The 24,893-nt window shown below is 51.7% G+C and overlaps 1 protein-coding gene across 2 annotated transcripts; it reads left to right on the top strand.

Annotated features, from left to right (window-relative positions):
• Positions 1–23: 23 nt before the first annotated feature.
• POMGNT2 (protein O-linked mannose N-acetylglucosaminyltransferase 2 (beta 1,4-)) lies at positions 24–21,425 on the top strand. 2 transcript variants are annotated; one of them, XM_034993156.1, is made up of 3 exons: positions 24–263; positions 7,253–7,390; positions 19,083–21,425. In XM_034993156.1, exon 3 carries the CDS (start codon positions 19,188–19,190, stop codon positions 20,928–20,930), a length of 1,743 nt encoding a protein of 580 aa, XP_034849047.1. In that variant the 5' UTR covers positions 24–263; positions 7,253–7,390; positions 19,083–19,187; the 3' UTR covers positions 20,931–21,425. The 2 variants fall into 2 exon arrangements, with proteins under 2 accessions (XP_034849047.1, XP_034849039.1); XM_034993148.1 differs by lacking the exon at positions 7,253–7,390.
• The last annotated feature ends 3,468 nt before the right edge of the window (positions 21,426–24,893 follow it).

The following is a 24,893-nucleotide window of genomic DNA, read 5'->3' as shown; positions in this document are numbered from 1 at the left end:
GTTGGGGCAGCTGAGTCCGCGAGCGTGCGCTTGTGCAAAGGCTGCCGCGCCGGGCTCGCCAGCCAGGCAGGCGCGCGGCGGGCACCCGCGAGCCCGGCGGCGGCGGACGGGACGGCGCCGCGGGATCTGCCCTCCATGCCTGGGCCTCCCGGTCTTGTAGCGGGCGCAGGAGGCGGCAGCGGCGGTTGTTTTGGCCAAAGCCGGCTCCGCGGAGGGCCCACCTGGACGCTCCAGCCCCGCGGAGCCCGGCCTGCGGGCTGCAGGTGAGACGCGCGCATTCGGGGCTGGCGAGGGCTCCGCGACGCCGCTGGGCTTGGAGTTGAGGGATCGGCCCGGACCTCCCCCAGGAGGGAGCAACGGCAGCGCCGGGCCCTGGGGTGAAGAGGAGCCCAGGGAAGTTTGCAGAACCAAGAAGCGACCGGTGATGCGGACTGACGGAGGCGCGGGATGGGGGCGGCGGTGAGGAGAGGTGGGCCCTCGGGGTCCCGGTGCCGCGGGGCCCGGGCGGCGCCCCCAGGCGCGCCGGTTGAATCCCTTAGCTCTTGGCTGGCACAGACAGCGGGTCCTCACGCCCTTTTGCTTGGGAGACGATTAGCACGTTTGGCGGGGAGCCAGCGAGGTGCGCGGAGGGGCCTGGGCCTCCCGAGCTCCTTTGGAAGGCAGTACCTGGGCAGGCCTGCAGCTGATCCCCTGGGCTCTTTGGGGCTCGATAGGATATCTGCTGTGTGCCCCGTGATAAGAGCCTGCCACGACGTGCTTGATAGTGCCAGGGTAGCCTCTGCAGGGACCCACTGGACTCCTGACCCCTTCCATGTGTGTAGACCCCGTCTCCTGGTCACTGATGAGAATCCTCTGCGAAGATCTAGGGTCCTCAGGCCAGAGCCCTGCACCTGGTGGTGGGCGGCTAGGGTCTGCTTCCTTTATACCGAAACAACTCTCAGAGCCTATTCTTGGGGGAAGCAAGGCCCAGCACAGGGAGGGTTATGGGGTGAGCTTTGACAGGACTTAGTGGCCAGGAGCACAGACAGAAGAGTTCATTCACCAAATGTTATTGTTACATGTGCTGGGCATTCAAATCCTGGCTCTCATTTACTAGCTGTGTGCCCTTGAGCTAGTCACTTAGCCTCTCTGAGCCTCTGTTTCTTCCTCTGCCAAATGGGGATAAAAGTACCTTCATGACAGGCTTGCTGTGAAAGTTACATGAGATAATGCTGTGCAAGTCCTCAGTCCGTTGTTGGTACACAGTGGACGTGCAGCAGATGCTAGCACTTGGGGTTGCTAAGATAGAAAATGTTAGAGGTGAGACTGGAACCCAGGCCCATCTCTGTACTGGAACTAGCTGCTCTCTCTGGCTGTCACGGATCTTGGAGATCTTCCAGTTCATCCTTTCACATCACAGATGAGGAATCCGAGTCCCAGTTAGTGACAGAGCCAGAAAAGAACACAGGTCCCGTTTTCCCCAGGGATGGCCAGCACGTCTGTTCCTGAGCCTTGAGCCTCAGGAAGGGGAGGAGAAGTAGAAAGTGGAGATCCTCAGCAAAGAGGAGGATGGGGGTGCTGGTGACTGAGTTCCCCCAGACAGCACTGTGGCCACGTGAGCATCCTAGTGGCCTTGATGTGTCTGTCAGTGACAGAGCAGCTCCAGCAGTTCTCCAGCTCTCCTTCTGCTTGGCAAGTTCTTGTTCTGAGCCAGGCTTTAGAGAATATTGAGCAATAAACAAAGGCTTCCAGTGAATACGGAGCTAACTGGAAAATTAAATTACCAAATGTTCCATTCCCCAAGGGTCTGCGGCACTCTCAGTTTGGTTGTCAGTGGATACACTCCCCCAGGACCTGCCTAACTCCTGATAGGTTTTTTTAAATTGGATAAAATAATGAACATGAAAGGCGTAGCCCACAGATGTCAGCATAGGCTTTGAAGTTGGACTTGGGTTTGAATCCCAGCCGCACCACTTCATAGCTGGGTGACATTGGGCAATTCACTTAACAACTCTGAGCATACTTCCTCAAATGTGGGATGAAATTGATAGCACCTATTTTAGATTTGCAGGAGGGAATGAATGAGGTTGTTCATCTAAAGCATTTAGCACTGTTTCTGGTATAGAGTAAGGGCCACTGAATGGGCGGTAGAGCATTATTATGATAATAGTAATACTATAAGAATAATCGTCAGGCATTGTTTTGCCTGTAAAGTAGGTATAATTGTGTTGGTTTTTCAGACCAGGAAATGGAGGCTTGCAGGGGTTAAGAATTAGCCCAGGCAGACACAGAAAGACAGATACTAGACTCATAGAAGCAGAGGGTGGAATGGTGGTTGCCAGGGATTGGGATGAGGGGAAACGGGGAGGCATTAGTCAAAAGGCATAAAGTTTCAGGTATACAAGATGACTAAATCCCAGAGACTTAGTGCCTGTAGTTAACATGACGGTACTACATACTTTAAAATTTATTAAGATGGTAGATCTTATGTTAAATATTTCTATCACAAAAAATAATAAGAGGGCGGGAGGAAACTTCTGGAGGTGATGCCTAGGTTTATGGCATAGATTATGGTGACAGCTTCACAGATGTCTCTGAAGTTTTACACATTAATTATGTATAACTTTTTGCCTGTCAAAAAAAAAAAAAAGAAGAATTGGTCTAGGGTCATGCAACTGCTAAGTGACAGGACAGAAGCTCACTTCTGGCATTTCAGCTCCAAAACCAGTGCTATTTACTTTTACCAGAGGGGGGAGGGGGGACAGCCTCCAGCATTGCAGCAGGGGGTCTTCAAGGCGGGACCCTACAGTCTGGCAGCTTGTGCTTCCTCTCCATGCCTGAGGTTGGATGAGGCTGGAGGCAGCGTCCACTGGGTGAGCCTGGGGGATGAGGTGTTAGCAAGAGGCAGCCCTGTGGCCCCTCGACCATAGGGCCAGAGAAGGGCGCCATCCCCCTGAGGCCTAGAGAGCTTGATTATGAGAAGTGAGCTTGTTTAGGGGCTGGGAAGAGTTCTTGTCTGGGCCTGATCTCTGCCTTTGGGAGGAGGGCCACCGGGGAGCCACGGGTGTGAGGAGAAGGCGCTCTGGACTGAGAACACCTGCTGTTTTAATCTTGGCTGCCTTTGAGAGCTCACGCAGCCTCTCTCGATCTCTTTTTATAAAGTAGAGAGTTGGAGCAGATCATTTCTAAGGACTCTTTTAGCTCTAAAAATAGATGGTTTTGTCATTTTAAATTGGTGTATTAACCCTGCCAGCACAGCACCAGGGCAGGGGGGATAATTATCACCCCGCTGTGCTACCCAGACTTTCCTTGGGGCAAGAGAATGGCCACAGCTCCTTTGAGCGGCCTGCCGCCACTGGGTGTCTCTGCCTGGCCCGGTGGGGAGTAATTACGCAAGGGAAGCCGTGGGTTGCTAAGTTACAGTGGAGGGCCTGGGGGTCTGCGTTTCCGCAGCCATCCGCACCTGCTCTGCCCTTGAGTGATAAAAACTCCTTGCTCTGACGTCTGCCCTTCTCTGTCACTCAGTCTGCCGAGTCTGAATAAGACCCCTGGAGTCAGACATGGGTTTGTATCCTGGGGCCTCCCCTTGAGCTGTAAGGCCTAGAGCAATCTTCTTAATCTCACTAAACTGTGGGGTTTTTTCATATTAAAAGAAAACGGAGCTAATCCTAGTACCTACATTGGAGGGCTTTTGTGAGGCTTAAGGGAAAAGGGGCGGGAAAGGGGCTTAGTTAGGATGGTGCCTGGCACACAGTAGGTGCTCAATAACGTAAGCTGGTGGTAGTGTTAACCTCCACCCCCTGCCCAGAAGCCAGCATCCTCTTTTCCTGAGCTAGCCAGGACAGCGATTGATCCTTCCATTTTTGTCTGGCTTCCCGTGTCCTCACTGCTGCCTATGCAGGGCCCGCCTCTTGTCAGAGAATCAGACCTTTCACTCGGCCACTGGTAGACTACCGTTGGTACGGTCTTAATGCCAAGAGTTGTCTCTTTTCTCCATTTTGAAAGCATAACAGAGGGTGCCTTCCAGGCTGGACACTGGGTCCTCGGCTACGAGCCAAGCATCAGGGAGAGGCTAGAGACTCTGGTCTGCCAAATCGCCACTATTACCACTATTATTGTCATTATCAGGAAGGCCCTGTGTCAGGTTGTTTTCAAAAGAAAGGGAAAAAATGAAATAAACAAGAGATTAAAAAAAAAAAAAGGCTACAAAAAGCCCTTTAGAAACTGAGGCAGGTAGAAGGGTGCTGCCAGTTTGCCCCCTAAAACTGCTTCACTCAGCAGTCATTAAGTAAGTTCCATGTCATGCCTGTCCACGTCTAACCCAAACCTATTTTTAAGAGAATGAAGGAAGGAATCTTAAGAACCTTCGTCATGAATGACTCAAGGGCACAGCTTTCCACCCTGGGCCAGGGATCCAGGCCTCAGCAGATGTTTTCAGGAGGGGTTTCCTTTGGGGATTTAGTCAGAGCTTGCCTCTTTGCTGGAAGGGGGGAGCTCGGGGCAAGTGCCCTGTCCGTGTATTGCAAGCCCCACAGCCTTGTTCTGTGTGAGCATGCGCATCCTCCCCTGCCTTCTCTGGCTCCTTAACTCTGCTGGAGGGTCCGCTGCACCAGACCAGGCTTTGGGGCAAAGTGATTGACAGGTAATTTGAGACAAGGGTGGTCTGGTCTTATAGACCTTCGTGCCAGGGAGTAGGTGTGCTGAAAACAGCGTGATCCAAGCTGTTGATGCAGAACCTTCAAAGTCCAATAGGGACTGCCTTTTCCATGTAATGAATTTATTTCTGAAGAACACAGGTTTATAATCAGCCTTCGGCCCCACAAGCGGAGAAGGTGCCACCGAGGTCATTTCTGTTGAGGAGTAGAATCAAGGTTTGGGGCGGCCTTTGGTTTGTCTCCTTTCCCCCCAGCCAGGATGGCTCTTCATCTGCCTCCGTGACAGGACTTCGCTGGAGGAAGCAGCGGGGCCTCTGCCCTCCCTTTTCCGGCAGACTTGTGCCTCGTGTGGAAAAAGTGTATCCCCTCAGTCAGCAGACAGGACTTAGGAGAATCTGGGGCGGAAGAACAACCTGTCTCTTTTCTAGGAAGGCAAGTTTAAAGAGAAATTTGCTAAAGTCGGGTTACTTTTTAAATTCTGCAAAGTAAAAAAAATGAGATGTGCCCATTTTGCGTGGGCAATGGATTTTGGTTTTGCGTGGTCTTGATGATATGTCTGGAGGTCAGAGTGGGTTTATATTTGATAGTTGGCAGTCATCCGGGAATCAGTTTCAAGTGCAGGTCATACCCTCAGTAGTGTGTTGGGACAGGAGGTATACCGCAGGGCGTCTGGCTGGTGATCCCGAGGTGATGGAGAAGCCTCATTGTGTCCACTTAGGGCAGGAGTGAGAGGGGTCGTGGGCAGAGGCAGTTTTTCCAAGTTTTATTTCCTCTGCTTTCTAAAGGAAAAACAAACAAGGCCCGAGGTTGTTGGGTCCCCTGTGAAGCCTGTGTCCTTCAGGAGTTGCAACATCAAACATCGTTCTCACCCACCAGCATCCACTCCCTTCTCTCCTCCTGCAAGGCCCTCCTCCCTGCTGCAGATACCGATGGCTCTCAGCTCCCCAGCAGTGCTCTCTCTGCTCCTCGTCACTGGTCCAGGACGGGGCTGGGTGGGAGTTAACCATATCAGGTGAACTTTCTGCCTGTCACTAGATATAAATCAGGGAAGCGTGTTGCTCCATTTGAGGCTGATGGCCATGTCCTGACCATGAGGGGAGGTTGCCTAGGGGGGGAAGCAGCACCCCAGGGAGGCAGAACAGAGAAGGCGAGTACTCTCAGATGGAGTCCTTTAGCTACCGACTCCACCAGCCCCGGGGTTGGGGGAGGGGGGCAGGGGCGGGGGGCGGCCTCTGAGTGAGGTGGGATCCGTGGGCCCGAAGTTGGGCTTGCTCTTCCCTGATTGGAGTCCTTTGAATGCCTGGAGTGTTTCCTTTTCTTCTGCACCCCTTGTTCCACTTTAATTAAAACCAAATCTTCTGTGTCTTGATGGTTTTGAGCAGTCTTCAGAGTCAGAGAACACTGGGTTGATATCTAGACTTCACACTTGCATGGCCCTGGGCAAGTCCTTGAACCTCATTGACCTCGGGTTCCTCCCAGGAGAATTGGGAATAATGGTACTTCATAGGGTTGAGGTGAGCACCAAATGGGATGCCCTACGTAGGGGCCGTGGGAAACCCTGAAGGCAAGGCAGGCTTGGAGCCGGGGCCAGGCTGGAGGCCTCCGTTAGGACATCTGTCATATCCTTGCCCCAGCAGGAAAAGGGTTTATCTGACTCTTGTTCTCTGTGTGGAACAGCCCATGTCAGACACCCTCTGTCCTCTGCAGATCCCATCCCATTGGAGGCTCTTCCCAGAGGGAGTGGTGGTTTCCTTGGCTTCTCACTGAGCACCGGCCCTTCATGCCCACCCACAGATCCTAGAGACAGGAAGATTTTCAGGGTGGGGGGGGCACTGGGAGGAGACAAAAGATATTATCCTGGGTGGCCTCTGCCTCTGAGGGCCACCACCTCTTCCTTGTCCAAGGAGTCTTATGACAAGACTCCTTCGGGACAGCCCTCATCTTTGAGAGGCAGCCCAGGTGGAAATGTGTGGGGTCAAATCCTGGCCTGTGGACATGTGGCCCAGCCTCTGAGACTCTTTCTGGAGAGGAACAATGGGGACAAGGTGAAGCATCCGTGCTAAGTGGTGGTGAGGAACGAGTAAGTGGGGTCGTGCATGCATGTGAGGGACCCAGCACAGCACAGGGACAGAGCAGGAACTCAGTAGGTATGTGGTGCTTTCTACATCTGCCTGCAGACAAGGGTGGAGGCCACCCCACTGCTCAGAAGCTGCGTCACCCAGAGAGAGAGGATTAGAGACAGCAGATGAAGGACAGGCAAATTCCAGCTCTGTTTTTGAGCTCTTGAGGTCTCAGGAGAGTAAGTACACAGGAGGATGCACTGCCTAGGAGTGGGAGGGAACTCCCCATCACTGAGAGTAAGGTACCTTGTGATGCTGGGATTCTGGCCCCTCTGCCCATTTCAGCAGAGCCAGGTGACAGAGAGGGGTATGGAGGCCTTCAGTCTGAACGAGTCCTCATCCCTCGATTGCTGTCATTCCGAAGAGGCTCTTGGTGCATGGAGTGGCACTAAACAGTGGGTCAGACCTCGGGACTGGACATAGCCGTCCAGTCAGCCAGGCAGGCCGCAGTCCTGCAGAAGGCGGAAGCTTGGCTTAATGTCTCTTCTGGTTTCCCAGGCCAAGGATGGCGACCTGACTTCTCCCTCACCACCCCCGTCTCCCTACCACTGCCCGGCTGTCACCGAGACTGGTGGCCTCTCCAGGAGCACTGAAAATTGGCCTGGAGAAAGGGGACATCATGGGGTCCATTGTCCAGTAAGCAACTTGGCCCAATTATTCTTCACCATTTTGAACTTCCTCCTAGAGTTTATTATCCAGAAACATTTGGAACGGTGATGGAGAAAGGCTTCTTTTATCTTCTTTAGTGCTAGGGGTCTGATTAAATGAGCTCTTTGCCTCCAGCCGTATCTTCTGAAAACTCTTCTGAGCATTTTGCCTGATCCTTGAGTTCTACTGGCTTATGCAGCTGCTGGTGCAGTGCATTTAGGGGGCCCGGGGAAGGGGGAGTACGGGAGACAGACTGAAAGGGCTTTATAATAACCACCGGTTGCCCAAGTACCTGTTGGCTTTTTCCTACTGCACTTTGGCTACTTCACGGCAGGTGAAAATGCAAGGTGGCTTTTCATCTGTCTCCACAGTGGCAAAATACAGAAATACCTATGTTAGTGTTCCCCCAGAAGTAGATCCTGAGACAAAGGTTCAAGTAGAAGTAGATGATTTGAACTCCATCCCAATAAACATGAATAAGGGAGTGAAGAACTGAGACAAGGAAGGGAAAGGAGGGGGAATGCATCAGGCTAATGACCACTGTGGGCAACACCTCATCTGTTAGGGAACTCTGGAGTGTAGAATATGCCTCAGAACTCTCCGACCTGGGGAAGATGGGAGTGGGGTATTCGTTCATTCACTCACTCACTCACTCACTCACTCACTCACTTATATTTCAATTCCAGTATAGTGAACATGCAGTGTTATATTAGTGATTCAACCATTCCATGGGAGGGGGGTAATTATGCAACTGTTCCCATCAGATGTTGGTGCAGGTGCCTGGCTTGTACATGGTACAGTTAGAAACCCAGGCAATCCCTCCTCTGGGCCCCATGCTTTAACCACCACACGATTTCTAGCGGAATGCTCGGCCCATCCCCAGCAAACCTCTCTTCCCATTTTCCCCCTTGGAAGGCAACTTGAGAGCCTGAAGGGCCCTGTGCGCCAGTCTGTATTTGTCCTGTCTTCTGTCAACATCCTTCTGGCTGGCCTGGGGAAGGGGTGGTAACTTAGCATCCAACTAGAAACAGTGCTCCCCCCCGCCCCGCCCCCAGGCTCAAAGGCTGGCCCCTGCCTGGTTGCCTCGTTGCCCCACAATGCCCCAACCCCATGTCTCCTGGTTCCCGTAGGCTTGGCCCCAGGGCCCCGAGTTTAGGGCTTGCCTGGGATTGTCCGCTGCACACGCAGTCCCTCAGGTCCAGAGGAGGGGCCCAGTGTCCTTCCTTCTGTGGCCCCACCCCACACCCTCACCTACCTGCTGCCAAGCTCGCATTCCACCACAGGGAGGCCTGAGGGAGGGGCAGATGACAGAATGCTCACCAGAGAGGTGCCCACTCAGGTTAGAGGTTGGTCTTTCCTCCCTTTTCCTCATTTCCCTGCAGGTCTTGCTCTCTGACATCCCCGGGTGTGTCCATCTTGCTTTAGCTGCTGTTGGAAGCGTTCCCGTCTGTGATGGGGGCAGAACACACATCAGCTCCTGCCCCGCTCGTCTGCCTCTCATCTCTCCAGGGAGGGCTATTTATCTTATATTGTCTAAATATTATTACTCAGCCACTCTCTCAAATTCTGTCATTTGTAAATAGGGATTTATTTGATTCTTTATTGTTAACTTTTTGACTTTTTATTATGGAAAATGTTAAACAGACCCAAAAAAGGATCATAGAAAGGCCCCCATCACCATCTTTGACAGTGAACTAGTTGCTACTGTCTTGTTCCATCTGTCTCCATACTTTCTTTGCTGAAGTATCTTTATTTTATTTTATTATTTTATTTATTTATTTATTTATTTATTTTTAAATAGGCTCTGTGCCTAACATAACGTGGGCTGGAACTCACAACCCTGAGATCAGGAGTCACATGCTATACTGATTGCACAGCCAGGAGCCCCTTTGCTGGAGTATTTTAGAACAAACCATGTACAGGTCATTTTACCTAAAACCACTTATGTTCTCTTCTTTCTTAAGTTATCTAAGGTTTTTTTTAAAGATTTTATTCATTTGAGAGAGAGCCTGAGGGAGCACGAGCAGGGTAGGGGGAGAAGCAGAGGGAGAGGGAGAAGCAAACTCCCTGCTGAGCAGGGAGCCCCACACGGGGCTCGATCCCAGGACCCTGAGCCGAAGGCAGACGCTTAACCGACTGAGCCACCCAGGCGCCCCTTACCTAATTTTTTATGACTTTTTATTTTGAAATAATTTTAGACTTATAGAAAAGTTACCAAAAATGCTCACTCAGCTTCCCCTGATGTTAAATCTTACATAACCACAGTGCAATGATCAAAACCAGGAAATTAACACAGTACCACTACCTAAACCAGAGAGCTTATTCGGATTCTGCCAATTGTGCACTAATGTCCTTTGCCTGGCCCAAGATCCCACGTTATGTTCAGTTGTTGTGTCTCCTTGGACTCCTTACATCTGGGCTAGCTTCTCAGTCGTTCCTGGTCTTCTGTGACCTTAACTCTTGAAGAGTGCTGGTCAGGTATTTTGTAGAATGTCCTTCAATTTGGGTTTAATGTTTTCTCTGCTGACTTATCTATATACCAGATTCAGAGCTAACAGTGGAGCTAGACCACGTTTCCTCATTTGGACGTATAGATTGAGGTTGTGTTTTTTGGGTAAGAAGATGACAGGAATGAGGTGCCCTTCTCAGTGTCAGCAATAATGGAAATAGAAGGTTATCTAATTTTTTAAAAAGATTTTATTTATTTGGGAGAGAGCAAGGGGTATCACGGGGCACATGGTGTCAGGAAATTATTACCAGTGATGTTAATGTCGATTTGTTGATTCAGGGGCTGTCTGCCAGGCTTCTGTATCATAGTTTCTTCCTTCCTTCCTTTCTTTTCTTTTTCTTTTGTACCGTAAAGTTCCTATTTTTGCCTTTGTAATAGACAGTATCTCACAGGGAGATTGTTCAAGATGATGCAAATATCCTATTTCTCATCATACTTCCACCCACTAATTTTAGCATCCAGCTGTGGATCTTGCCTGAGACCATTATTACTGTGATGTTTGCCAAATGGTGATTTTCTGTTTCCATCATTGCTTCTGCATATATTAATTGGAGTTCTACTGTAAGAAAGATCTGTTCCTTCTTGCTTACTTATTTATATCGATATTGCATGCTTATGCATGGGTTATGCATGCTTATTCTATGGGTTATAATCCATTACTGTTGCTTTTTAATTTTGTTACCTTGCCCCAGACTTAGCCACTGGGAACTCCTTCAGGTTAGCTCCTGTGCCACCTTGTTATGTCCTCATCATTTTTTGAGAACTTCCTGACATTCTGGTAGTACAAGATATTCCAGACTCACCTTGTACTTTCCCTGCCTGAGCCGTGGAAACAGTGATTTTTCCACAGAGCCCTGGTTCCTTAGTAGGGGATGATATTCGGAACCAAGACCTGAGTGCCAGGGGTGCTGTCCCTGCTCCCAGGCCCTCCTGTGGGTCAGAACTAGGAGCTGTATGTATGTGGGTGCACCCCCCACTCCCCCCCGCCCCCACAGCTGTTCCTCCTGCTCACATTCCTCCTGTCTTGCGGGCCTGAGTCCTTCTTCAGTTCCCTGGCCCAGACCTGAGCTGAGGCCCCCAGGGTAGCCTCCCCAGCTCCCCAGTGAGACACCCTGCCCTTCTGGCCTCTCCTGACCTTAAGGATGAATAAACTCTCCCTCCCTCCCCCTGGCTTCTTTCTATGTCTTTTTTTCCTTCCTCTTACCTCCTAGAGAGATGTCAGAACTCGCAGCTGTGGTCATGTCACACTGAGGACGCAGGTGCTCTCTTCTGAGCAGCCTTGTACTGTCCGTACCACAGTGGTGGTAAGGATAGTTGGTGCCCTTGGCAGCACCACGGGACACTGGTCGGAATTGGTCAAGTATCAGCAGTTTGCTGTGATTCAACCTGATTGCAAAGTAGTTCTTTGCTGGTGGGGCTGGGTGGAGAATTTCATGGGGTTGGGGGGGGCACATGTTTTTGAAAAAGTATATGCAGCAATATGATTTTACATACGCAGATATAGATAAAAAATACCAACTTCAGAAGGTAAAAGTTGATGAAATCTTTCAGTCTTGGGGGTGGATCCTGTAGAAGAGACTCTCTTATGAATGAAGAGTGCTTGGGGAAGGGGGTATTGGACTTTACAGGTCAGTATGGGGCACGAAAGGGTTTCTCTTTTTTTATGAGTGGACCCTTGGGTTTGAAAAGATAGGGAAACACTGATATTTAAGCACATTTCTTGGCTGTAGGGTTCTGGGCTTACAAAGCCCTTCCCCTGGAGATTAACAGGGCTGACTGGAGCACAGACAAAACCGAGCCAAGAAGGCAGCCGCCTGCACCATCTCCTCTCATTCTGGGGCTGGACCAGAAGATCTCTGCTCTTGTTCTGCAAAAGCCTTGAACACCCGCATGAAGGACATGGGGTTCCTGGGCTCTCAGGAGAGCTGTGACTTTATCTTCTTCCCTACAGACCAAGAAGGCCCAATGGGACTGAGCAAGTGGGAGTTCTGTTAAAGGACCAGCTTTGAGTTCACACGGGAATATATTTCAAATAAGTCATCTGCAGACTTCAGGACTTGAATTGCCATAAGGAACATGCTCCTTGTACCCCTTCATGCAGAGCTCCCTCTCCTCTAGGCACCCCATTCTAACTCCCACATGAATGGAGAGACACTGAGGCTGGGAGCTTATCATTGGGTTTTCTATCTCTGTTCTCTCCCATCTCCAGGCTACTCTGCTCAAAGGCCTTCAAGAGTTCCCCATTGACAGAGGGTAGAGTTCAGATTTCTTGACCTATCATCAAGGCCGTTGACATTCTGGCCTTAGCTAATTTTTCTAAGTCTCTCATCTGTTTTTCCTCTGTGAACCATCTACCTAATCAGACTGGGCTGTGTGGTCTCCCCCGTCTTTGGACGCCCCCCCCCCTCCTTTCTTTCTACCCTGGAGATGACATTTCTGGTTCCTCTGAAAGCTCCAGGGAATGGCAAACCAGAAGGACCCATTTCTTCCTCAGAGGAAGCCTGCAGGGCTCACCGGAGCCCCACCTACCGCCTATGTTATGACACAAAAGTTACCTTAGTCCACATTCCCTACCACATGGGATCCATGTGGAAAGTTGTAGCTCCACTTGGGCCCACAATGACTATGGTTGTTTTCTAATTGCTAATACCAGAGTTTCGCGGAGGGCTTTGCTCACCCGAGTTAGAAGGGTCATGGGGAAACTGATGCCGAATAGGTCCACTAGGTTAGAACACAGCTCAGAAGCAGAAGGCACAGGCCAGACCCCCGTGTGTTTGCTTCCTGCACAACAACCTATAAAGAGGTTCTCCTCAGTTAAATTTTTCTTGGCTTGGAGAAACCAAAACCCCAGCCAAAGCTGACTTCGATGATCTGGAAAGTTCACAGCAGGAAGTCCAGGTATAGGGCTCCGAGATGTCTGTAGGTCCTTTGTGTCTCTCCATCCCGCCGGCCTTGGCGTCCTGGCTTTGTTCTCCCGCCGGGCAGCAGATGGCGGGCAGGTCTTTCTTTCCTCCCTGGTGGGTGTGAACATGGGCTGTGACTCCTCCCCCTTTGGTCTGCTTGGTTCTACTCTGGTAGCATCCTCCACTGGGCTTGCTGTCAGCTGATTAGCCCTCTGGAGGTGGGAGGTAGATCTTGGCTTTGCGCCTCATGGGTCCCCAGGGGAAGGGCTAGTTCTCTGGCCAGACCCGGGATTTTATTATGCAGTGGGAGGGGGCAGGGACCCTGGGTGGAAACAGTGTCTGCCCTGGTACGTATTAATACACTCAACTTGGAAGCCCAAGGAGCAGAGCTGGTGACCGACTCCGGCCCAAGGTGTCAACAGGTGACAGCATGGCTCGTCTCAGTCTCCATCTTTGGGAGGAATCCTCTGCTTAGATTTAAAATCCTTTGTTTCAAATGACTGTAATGAAAAGTGACAGTTCCCACCTCAGCGCCAGTCAGCTTTTGCTTCCAGTCACACAAAGGCAGCCAAGTGTGTCCAGAAGGTTTTAAAATGCCAGACTTCATCGTGCATCCCTGTGGCCCTTTGTTAACCATCTGATGCCCCGACTTTTTTTCTTTGCCCCTCTGCTAGACACTTACTAGTTTGAACCTACTTGTGTGGAATTGCCATTTTTGTACGTGAGAAGCAGTTGGCTCTCAGTACTCCTGAGGTACAACTAATACATGATCTGACCTTCTCCACCGCCCTGGGAGGTGGGGGCTGCACCCTCACCTTTGCTGATGGGGAAGCTGACTTCAGAAAGGCCACACGGTAAAGTCATGGAGCTGGGGTTTGAACCCGAGTCTTCTGGCTTCTTAAACTTCCCTAGACAGCACACATCCTCTTCTGGGAGCCATCGACCACCAGTAATGCAGCGGGAACTCAGAGCCAGGTTGGTTTAGGGTGTGATGTGAGAACTACGGGTGGTCAGGTGTCTCCAAAAGAGCTAACCAGTCGGTCAGACTTACTGCCCTAAGACCAAGGCGTGCGGACTACCTGTCTCCCTGCTCTGGGGAGGGTTAGCAGAAGGTGTGGCAAGGGGAGAACTCCACAGGAGTTTCCTCGGGCAGAGGAGGCTGCAGGGGATGGAATGGGTCTGCCCTCCCTAGCAGAGCTGTGCCCAAGGGGGTTCAGAGCGGCTCATCCACATCAGACCTGGCCCTGCCCTAGAGGGAGGCGGCGGGATGGAGAAGTGGAGAGGCTGGGCTGTGCGAGGAGCCGTCTACCTTCACCAGACCCTGAACTCAGAAACTGCCCGGCCAGGCCTGCCCCTGCCCTGCTGCTCTCCCCAGCCTTCAGGAGGCAGCACTCACCCACACGTTAGGACACCTCCATTTTTAATCCTGGCCGTGTCACAAACATGCTGGGTGATTTGGGGCAAATTCTTCACCTCTCTAAAATGAGGAGGACTTGCTTAGTGGTTGTGAAGCCTAATAGTGGAATTCCCTGCCAAGAACAAAGAAGCCCATTTTTAAATAAATTTTGTGGCACTTTATGAGTTTCCTAGGGTCGCTGCAACAGATTTAACCCCGGACGTGGTGGCTTAAAATGCCAGAAGTCTAGGCTTGCACAGTTCTGGAGGCCAGAAGTCTAAAATAAAGATATTGACAGGGCCATGTTCCCTCTGAAAACTCTAGGAGAGAATCCTTTCTTACGTCTTCTTAGTGTTTGGTGGCTCCTGGTAATTCTGAGTGGTCTTTGGTTTATAGCTACATCATTCGAGTCTCTTGTCTTTGTCTTCACGTGGCCACCTTTTCTGTTCCTCTTTGTCCTTTTCTGCCTCTTATAGGGACACTTTCATTAGATTTAGGGCCCACCCTAATCCATTATAATCTCATCTCAAGATCCTTAACTAATTATATGCATAAAGACCCTATTTCCAAATAATATCACGTTCTGAGGTTCTGGGTAGACATGAATTTGGGGGGGACATTATTCGACCCACTATAGTACCCCTAAATATAAGAAATTAAAGGTGCTTGGTTTTGTTTGGAGGTAAATGGAGGCCCGAGACCCTGGCCTCATGTCCTTGTGGCCTACCACCAGCCTTGGCAGCCCCCAAGGATCAGGTCTGCAAACCACTAGGTACTCCAGGTTTCAGGAAGCCCTAGTTCACCATATCCCATGGTGATGAGACTTTGGACTTATAATTTTGAATTGATACTGGAATGAGTTAAGAAAGACTTTAGGGGCTATTGGGACTCATGGCCTGGTTCTTTGGTTAAGAGCCTCTTCTTGGTTTTTCTCAAATGTGGGTGTATCCCAGAATCACCTGGGAGCTTGGTAAAAAAGCAGATACCAATGAGACTTTGGATTCTGATCAAAATGGAGTGGACATATGTATCCCTAAAGAAGCCACCCCAGAAATGTCAGTGAGCATAGACCAGAAAAGGCCCCAGGGAAAGCACGCTCTCTCTCATCAAAGGACTGGAAGAAGAGCAGTCTTGCAAAACCTTTTTGACCATAACACCCTATTCTTGTAAAACACCAGGGAAAACTGCTTCTCCCTTCCCTTCCAGTTTTAGTGAAGGCTCAATGGACAGCTTAGACATCCATCCTCACTTTGTGGTAACCTACCAGATACCTCCCACCTTCAGCACCGCACCCCCATCCCCCCACCATGGGGCTGGATGAGAAGCCTGGACTTTTACCACCACCCAGAGGTAAAAAGATGTCCCCCCCCCCGGCCCGCCACCATGGTCCCCTTGAGGTGTCAGTGGAGCCTAGACTTCAACCCCCACCCAGTGATGATGAGGCACCCCTATTGAGGCCAACTGAGGAGCCTAGATTTCACCCCTACTCAGCGGTTGTGCCGCATCTCTCACTCTCCCTGCCAGAGTGCTGTTGGTGGAGGCCAAGCAAGGAAGCGTGGATTTCCTCCCACCCAACGATAAAGAGTCGGTGCTCTCCCATCCCCCACCAGCATGGTTCTTGCAAAAACTTGCTAAAATGGAAGACTTAATATAAGCTCCAGGATAAGTCTCAGCAAAGAAAGAGAAGATATAAAGAACTAAATGGAGATTTGAGAACTGAAGAATGTAGTAACCAAAATAAAAAATCACTGGTGGGCCCAGTAGAAGAATGGAGATGACAGAAGAAAGAATCAGTGAACATGGAAACAGACAGTAGAAATTATCCAATTTGAACAGCAGAGAGGAGGTAGACTGGGAAAACAAATTGAACAGAGCCTCAGACACCTATAGGACAATACTTTTTTAAAATTTAGCATTTGTGGATCTGGAGGCTGAAAAAGTATTTAGAGAAACAATGGCTGAAAATTTCCCAAGTTTGGTGAGAGGTATAAACCTACAGATTCAAGAGTGAATGAAACCCTCACAGGGTAAATGCAGAGAAACCCACACCAGGACACCTGATAACCAGGCTTCTGAAAAGTAGACAAAGGAACACTCTTCAGAGCCACACGAGAGGGAAGTGCTACGGCCAAGGGAATGGCGCTTCACATACAGCAGATTCCTCATCAGAAACATGGCGGCGAGAAGGAGGCTACCCTGCCTAAGCATTCACGTGCCGAGAGAGAGAGAGCACTGTCACCCCAAAGATCTGTCCCGGTGAAAATATCCTGTAGGAAGGAAGGTGAAATCAAGACACTTTCTTTGCCTGAAGGAAAACCAGGAGAATTTGTTCTCAGCACACTTCCCTAAAATGATGAATGACCAAAGGAAGTTCTCCGGAGAAATAACAGAAGAAAACCTAGAACATCAGGGATGAAGAAAGAACAGGAAGAGTAAAAATATGGGTAAATATAATAGACTCTCCTTTCCCTCTTGAGGAAATTACACTTGACAGTTGAAACAAAAATTATAATGCTGTCTGACGTGGATTTTAATGCATGTAGAGGAAATATTGAAGAGAATTATAAGGGAGGAGGGTAAAAGAACCCAGATGGAGATAAGGTCTCTGTACTTACTCCAGAGTATACTGTACTAAGTTGCATATACATTGTATGGTGCCTAAAGCAACCACTAGAAAATCTGCACCAAGAAATACACTCAAAAACACTATAGAGAAATGAAAATGGAATTCAGATAATCTGCAAGAAGATGGGAAAATGAAACAGAGGAACAAAAGATGCAGATGCCTGAGCCATATTCCAGACCTGCTACTGAATCAGAACCTCCAGGATTAGTGCCTGTGAATATACGGTTTTAGCAAGTGCCTCTGGGGATTTCAAGAACCAGGCAGGTTTGAGAATTTGTGGTCTAGACCAGTTTTTATTTTTATTTATTTATTTATTTATTAGAGAGAGCTAGTGAGCACGTGTCGGGGGGGCTGGGAGGGGCAGGGAGAGAGAGAATCTTTTTTTTTTAAATTTTATTTATTTTTTATTTTTTTTAAAGATTTTATTTATTTATTAGAGAGAGAGAATGAGAGAGAGCACATGAGAGGGGGGAGGGTCAGAGGGAGAAGCAGACTCCCTGCCGAGCAGGGAGCCCGATGCGGGACTCGATCCAGGGACTCCAGGATCATGACCTGAGCCGAAGGCAGTCGCTTAACCAACTGAGCCACCCAGGCGCCCGAGAGGGAGAATCTTAAGCAGGCTCCATGCTCAGCTTGGAGCCCGATGCGGGGCTTGATGTCACAACCCGTCATGACCTGAGTTGAAATCAAGAGTCAGATGCTTAACTGACTAAGCCACCCAGGTGCCCCTAGACCTTTTTTTTTAAACAGCAAATTGCCAACCCTGTTAGGTTGTAAAATCAATTAAGATGAGCATGCCCCCCCCCCCCTTTTTAGAACAAACTTAAAAATATTGGACTAGAAAAAGAAACACTGGAGTACATTATAGCTGGTCAGGGTAATTCTTCGTGAAATTTTTTTGGGGAAATATAACATGTGCGTATGTATGAATGTGTGCATGCTCAACCCTTAGATGAGGGTAGCTGGAAGAGATGGTGCCCCCAGGAATGGCCTTCAGCTAGTGCTGGAGAGGATTCGGGAGGCAAATAGCCCGGCTTTTTTCAGAATAGTGACCTGCTCGTTAATGTGCCCTGTATTGGCTTCACTCCTCCTTCCTCTTAATCCCCCACTCTCCTACAGGGATTTCTTTGGATAATTTCTCAAACTATTTTGGCTCAAACCCTTGTCTGTGATTCTGCTTCTGAGGGAATCTAGCCTAAGCCACTGTCTCTTTCTGGGCAGGATTGCACTTTGATTTTTATGATTGCAGGGAGAGAGAAGTTACAAGACCCCAAGAGTCCAGAGCTAGCCCCGAGGGAATAAAGGGGCGGCTCCAATCCCTCCCCAGTGCAGTGCTGGCCGGGCACCAGGGGTTACTGGCCGCTTCTATGAGGGCGAAGGGTGAGATCCTTCACATCTGAGCAGTCCTGGGCTTCAGAGCAAGGATGTTACCCTTCCTGCTAGTGCAGGAAAGTGGAGCAAACACCCACAGCCCAGCCAGGTGACATGTCAGTGGTGACATCCAGATACAGTTCTTTTACTGGACCAGGGAGGGGGCGAATATCTACCCATCCTTTCATGGGAATCTCAAAAGCCAGCAGGCGTGATTTCCAAACAGGAGCTTTAAGCAAGAGCAGACGACCCCCCCCCAATACCCTCCAGGCATATGTGCCATGTGTCCAAAGAAGGGGACGCTGGGGTCCTGGTGTATGGCCTGGTCTCTGTGCCCGCATAAGGAAGAGTCCTTGCCTCGCAGTCCTAGGAATGCCAGGCCCCTGGGGGGATTTGCCCTGTGGCCTCTCATCACACATCCTCCGTGGGTTAGCTTTTGCTGTAGCAGTGCTCCATACCAAACAGCCGCAGGGTTTCAGTGACCTTCGGTAATGAGCACTCACCCAGCCCAGATGTCCGTGTCGGGGTCGCTCACAAGTCGGGGGGTCAGCTGGGCTAGACTGGGCTTAGCAGGAGCAGCTCTGCTGCACAACCCCTCGCGCGTCCTGGGCCCGGGAGGTTAGGCTGCACACAGCCTCCTCCTGGCACTGTCCTAGGTACGGAGAAGGCAAGGCCAGTCGCACAAGACACAAGCTCTTTCCAAGCCTCTGATCATGTTTTCCCTGCTAACACTTCCCTGGCCGAAGCGAGTGATGTGGCCACGCCCACAGTCTAGGTGCAGGGGTGTGTGCCACCCCGCTGGGAGCAGTGGGGAAGGGAGGGCGCCAACGCGCGCAGACGGAGCCAACGCCTTTCCCTTTCCTTCTCTCCCGCAGGCTCGTGCCGGCGCGCGGGGTGCCCGCCGGGATGGGTAGGGCCCGCCGGGCCTGTGGCACTGCCCAGGGGCTGTGCTCTCACTAGGGCCCCCCGACGGCGTCAGGATGCACCTGTCGGCGGTGGTCAACGCGCTCCTGGTGTCGGTGCTGGCGGCCGTCCTGTGGAAGCACGTGCGGCTGCGCGAGCATGCGGCGGCCCTGGAGGCTGAGGTGGCGGGCGGCCGCCAGGCCCCGGAGCCCGCCCCCGCGCCGCGGATCGACTACCCGAAGGCCCTGCAGATCCTGATGGAGGGGGGCACGCACATGGTGTGCACGGGCCGCACGCACACCGACCGCGTCTGCCGCTTTAAGTGGCTCTGCTACTCCAACGAGGCCGAGGAGTTCATCTTCTTCCACGGCAACGCCTCGGTCATGCTGCCCAACCTGGGCTCCCGGCGCTTCCAGCCGGCCCTGCTCGACCTGTCCACCGTGGAGGACCACAACACCCAGTACTTCAACTTCGTGGAGCTGCCGGCTGCCGCCCTGCGCTTCATGCCCAAGCCCGTGTTCGTGCCCGACGTGGCGCTCCTCGCCAACCGCTTCAACCCCGACAACCTGATGCACGTCTTCCACGACGACCTGCTGCCTCTCTTCTACACCCTGCGGCAGTTCCCGGGGCTGGCGCACGAGGCCCGGCTCTTCTTCATGGAGGGCTGGAGCGAGGGCGCCCACTTTGACCTGTACAAGCTGCTCAGCCCCAAGCAGCCGCTCCTGCGGGCGCAGCTGAAGACGCTGGGCCGCCTGCTGTGCTTCTCCCATGCTTTCGTGGGCCTCTCCAAGATCACCACCTGGTACCAGTACGGCTTCGTCCAGCCCCAGGGCCCCAAGGCTAACATCCTCGTCTCGGGCAACGAGATCCGGCAGTTTGCCCGGTTCATGATGGAAAAGCTGAACGTGAGCCACGCGGGGGTGCCCCCGGGCGAAGAGTACATTTTGGTCTTCAGCCGCACCCAGAACAGACTCATTCTGAATGAGGCACAGCTGCTGCTGGCGCTGGCCCAGGAGTTCCAGATGAAGACCGTGACCGTGTCCCTGGAGGACCATGCCTTTGCCGATGTCGTGCGGCTGGTCAGCAATGCCTCCATGCTGGTCAGCATGCATGGGGCCCAGCTGGTCACTGCCCTCTTCCTGCCCCGCGGGGCCACCGTGGTCGAGCTCTTCCCGTATGCTGTCAATCCGGACCACTACACCCCCTATAAGACGCTGGCCACGCTGCCTGGCATGGACCTCCAGTACGTAGCCTGGCGCAACATGATGCCGGAGAACACGGTCACGCATCCTGAGCGGCCCTGGGACCAGGGGGGCATCACTCACCTAGACCGGGCTGAGCAGGCCCGTATCCTACAGAGCCGTGAGGTCCCACGGCATCTCTGTTGCCGGAACCCTGAGTGGCTCTTCCGGATCTACCAGGACACCAAGGTGGACATCCCATCCCTCATCCAAACCATACGGCGAGTGGTGAAGGGCCGGCCAGGGCCACGGAAGCAGAAGTGGACCGTCGGCCTCTACCCGGGCAAGGTTCGGGAGGCGCGGTGCCAGGCATCCGTGCAGGGCGCCTCAGAGGCCCGCCTCACTGTCTCCTGGCAGATCCCCTGGAACCTCAAGTACCTGAAGGTGAGGGAGGTGAAGTACGAGGTGTGGCTCCAGGAGCAGGGGGAGAACACCTACGTGCCTTACATCCTGGCCCTGCAGAACCATACCTTCACTGAGAACATCAAGCCTTTTACTACCTACTTGGTGTGGGTCCGCTGCATCTTCAACAAGATCCTCCTGGGACCCTTTGCAGATGTGCTGGTGTGCAACACGTAGCGAGCGTGCCGTGGCCAGGCCTCGGGGGGGTGGAGGTGGGGTGGCTCCTCCAGCTCAGCGTCCCTGGGTCCACTAGCACCCTGGGGTGGCTTCTGGGAATTATTTATTTATTGAGCAGGCCACCCCACCCAGGCCTGTGCCTCTGTGTCTTACTGCATCTGGAGTGTGGAGTTCCCAGCATTCTTTGCACTGGTACGATGAGACCCTCCTAGCCCCCTTCTCCCGTCCTGAGCATCCATACCCTGGAGAAGGTCCTTGGTGGGAGGAGGAAGTGGAGGAGAAAGAAGGAAAGTAAGAATCCTAAGGAGCCCCTGGCTGAGTGATCATGCTGTTCCCTACTGAATCTTTCTGGTTGATATCCAGATGTCTGGAAATTGTGAGTATATCATGTGGTCGCTTGGGTGGGTGCTTCATCAGCTTCCATCATCATGAAATTCACCTGTAGCACAGTGAAGGTGTGTTTGGAAAATTCATTAAATGATTGTAAACATCTTGGTCAAGTTTTTTTTTTTTAAAGATTTTATTTATTTATTTGACAGAGAGACAGTGAGAGAGAACACAAGCAGAGGGGAGAGGGAGAAGCAGGCTCCCTGCACAGCAGGGAGCCCAAAGTGGGGCTGCCTGACATGGGGCTCGATCCCAGGATCCCGGGATCATGACCTGAGCCTGAGCCAAAGGCAGACCACTTAACTGACTGAGCCACCCAGGCACCCCTTGGTCAAGTCTTTTTATTAGGTAGGTGGAAGTGGGGCTGGTAGTCAGTAACCCACATGATCTTTCATCCCAGCTGTCAGCCGAGGAGATGTGGCGATGGGCAAGCGGCGAGGACCATGAAGTGAGGCAGGCTGGTTGGATTGCATCTTGCAACTTGCCGGTTGAATGTCACATTGCCACCTAAGCGGGGTCCAAGTCTGGAAGCAGAGGGACGGGGCTGCGGTGAGGAAGAGTAGTGTCCACCAGGGGGCGCTCTTAGGCTAAAGACATCAGGCACCCAAGACCACAACAGACCACACTTAGCAACGGGATCCCTTAGAAGGACATAGGGGTAGGGCATTCAGCAGGACAGTGTTGAGCACTTTCTTCTGCAGGAGTCTTCACACCATCCCAGGGCCCATTCTCGCCCTGTTCTGGGAGTCGCTGCTCGAGGGTGACGAGGTAAGACCCCTGTCCGTAGTTGGGGCCACCGGCTTAGAAGCCCCATAGGAACCCTTGTCTTTCAGTGGGGCCCAGGGCCCCTCCAGGACATTGCACTGAGTGGAGCCTGCAGTTCTGGTGCCCGACCAGACATTTAGTTCACGTGTAGCCCTTCCACAGCTCATCCGAGGTCAGCTGTCCTGTCAGTTTTGCTGAATGGCACACCTGACATTCCACCGTTGTCTGGCTTCCATGGAAACAGAGCTAGAACGTTAACCCAAGATCAGATTTGCCCTTGGAGAAGGGACCCTGCTCCAAGTCTGACTCCTGGGAAGGAGAGCAGGAAAGGGGGTCCAGGAGGGAGAGCCTCAGGCTGTAGCTCCAAGTGGTCTGTTAGATGAGTAGCTGGTCCCTGGCCGAGGGCAGCTGGGGAAGAATGACTTCGGTGCCTGTCGGTGGTGGATTCAGAGCAGGAGATCTGAGTGGCACGTATTCATGATCACCGGGTACCTCCATGACCTTCCTTTTACCCAGAATATCTTTGTCCCTAACTGTATCCTCCATCGGCCACCTTCTCGGACTACCACATTGATGCACACATAAAGATTCAGTTGAGCTGAAAGTCTCAGACTCTGAGGGGTGAGGGTAAAACTACTTGGAAACCACTTGGTGGTTTCTGCTAAGGCTGAACACATAGCTACCCTGTGTCTCAGCAATTCCACTGCTAAATATAGACCCAAGAGAAAGGAGTGCCGATGGTATCAAAAAGACATAAAATACAGCTCTAGATGGCCAGAAACTAAACAACCCAAATTTCCACCAACAGGTGTATTCATGCAAAGGACACAATTTTTTAAAAAGATTTTATTTATTTAGAGAGCATGAATGGAGGGAGGGAGGCAGAGGGGAGGGAGAAAGAATCCCAAGCAGACTCCATGCTGAACACAGAGCCCGACTCAGGGCTCAGTCTCACGACCCTGAGATCACGACCTGAGCCGAAATCAGGAGTCAGATGCTTAACCGGCTGAGCCACCCAGGTGCCCCAGGACACAACAATTTTTTAAAAAAGAATGAAATATGGGTACATACAACAGTGTCAATCTCACAGAGTGTTGAGTATATGCTGAGTGACAGAGTATGTACTGTATGATTCCATTTCCATGAAGTGCTAGAACAAGAAAACCAATCTGTGGCGGGAGAAGTCAGAATGGCTCCTGAGAAGGGTTGAGCCTGGGCTGGACACGAGGGAACTCGGGAGGTTAGGAATGTCTTGATCTGGCTGGTGGTTGCACAGCGACCATTTGAGATCAGTGCACTTTATATACTTCACTCTATACTTCAATTAAACAGAAACAAAAGCTCGGCTCAAGGGGCAACTCTTCTGGAAAACAGTGTGTGTCTCCTCCAGCTCCCTGGTCATTAGGCCCGCCGCATCCCCCAAACCCCAGCTCTGCCACCCTGTCGTGTTCTGGAAGGTACTCTGCTCCCACAAGGGGTCGCCCACCGGCTAGAGGTCCAGGGTGGGTGTTTATGTGTGTGGATCATGATGCCGAGGCACTCCGTGAATGGTTCATGCGTTCCATCAAACAATGGATTTCTGCCTATGTCCAAATTGCTTTTTGCAAATTTGTAATCCTGTGAAACTTTGTCCTGGTTCTTTTTGTTTTTTCCTCTTAACATTATAATAGAAATGCTTTACCGTGTCACTGAAAGTTATTCTTTGAAAACAAGAATCTGGTTGACTATAGAACATTCCACTGCATGGACTCACAAAGAACTTGATACCCTTTCCCCAGGTTACAGCGTTTGTTAAGGGGCGGGAGGCTGGATCCGCAGGCCCTTTGACAGCACTGCATGTTTCTTCTCTTGCTGCTGCTTTTTGTTGTCATCATGTCTCTTTTATTGATGTTTAGTTCATTTCTCGTGAAGTGCACGATCTTCAGTGTAGATTCTGTGGGTTTCACTCATACATACTTCTTTGTACCCGACATCCCTGCAAGGTGTAGATTATTTCCATCATCGCCGTATTTGCAGTTTTTTAAGCTTTGGAAATTTAGCAGGCAAGAATTGTTTTTTTGTTATTATAGGGGAGTTATAAGAGCTGCTTTTAACATTAAGGGTATTCACATCTGGTGATACTGTTCGTTTTAAATTTGCGTCCTAACACAGCGCCATCAAAGAATGGTAGAGCAGGAGAGCCTGGGAGCTGGGAGCTGGGGTGCCCGGGGGGGGGGGGGCTCCTCCGACAGAAGCCCATCCCAATAGCAAGTGGCTCCCTCTGCGCCCCATGAGTCAGCTCTGAGGTCACCTCACTGGCCGTAGGTGGGGTGGCAGCAGGCTCGTGCGAGGCCTGGAAATGGAGCACACATGGACCCCCCAGCCCAAAGCAAACCCCTCAGAGCTGTTCCTCAGCCCCCGACTGTGTAGCCTCTGTCCGCCCCGCTCGGCCGCCCCCTGTGGTCAGGCCCTCCAGGTGCCGGGCGCTGTGCAACAGCGTGTACCCCAGAGCTGATGGGGGGCCCCTTCGTCTGGGCCCCCACCCTACAGCACGGGAGGGCAGTGTCAGATCTGCAAATAGTCCTCCTCAGACGTGGGGGAAGGGGGGAGGGAGGAAGTGGCATTCCGCTGTTCCTCTCTACAGGGGTGTGGCCCCATGCTCTCCCAGCCCAGTGTTGAAGACGGTGACAGCCTGGCCAGGTCCCCCTGGTCAGCGCCAGAAGCAGAGCCCAGGGCTGCATCCACATGTGGAAAGGCACTGTGGGGTTTCCCTTCAGGAGTCACGCTGGCTCTGGGACCCCAGGGCCCTTACAAAAAGGAGTTTCATTTCTC

Source organism: Mirounga leonina, unplaced genomic scaffold, assembly GCF_011800145.1.
Source record: "Mirounga leonina isolate KUSES-001 unplaced genomic scaffold, KU_Mleo_1.0 Mir_115, whole genome shotgun sequence".
In the NCBI taxonomy this organism is placed as follows: Eukaryota; Metazoa; Chordata; class Mammalia; order Carnivora; family Phocidae; genus Mirounga; species Mirounga leonina.
This window is presented reverse-complemented; position numbering and strand designations above follow the sequence as displayed.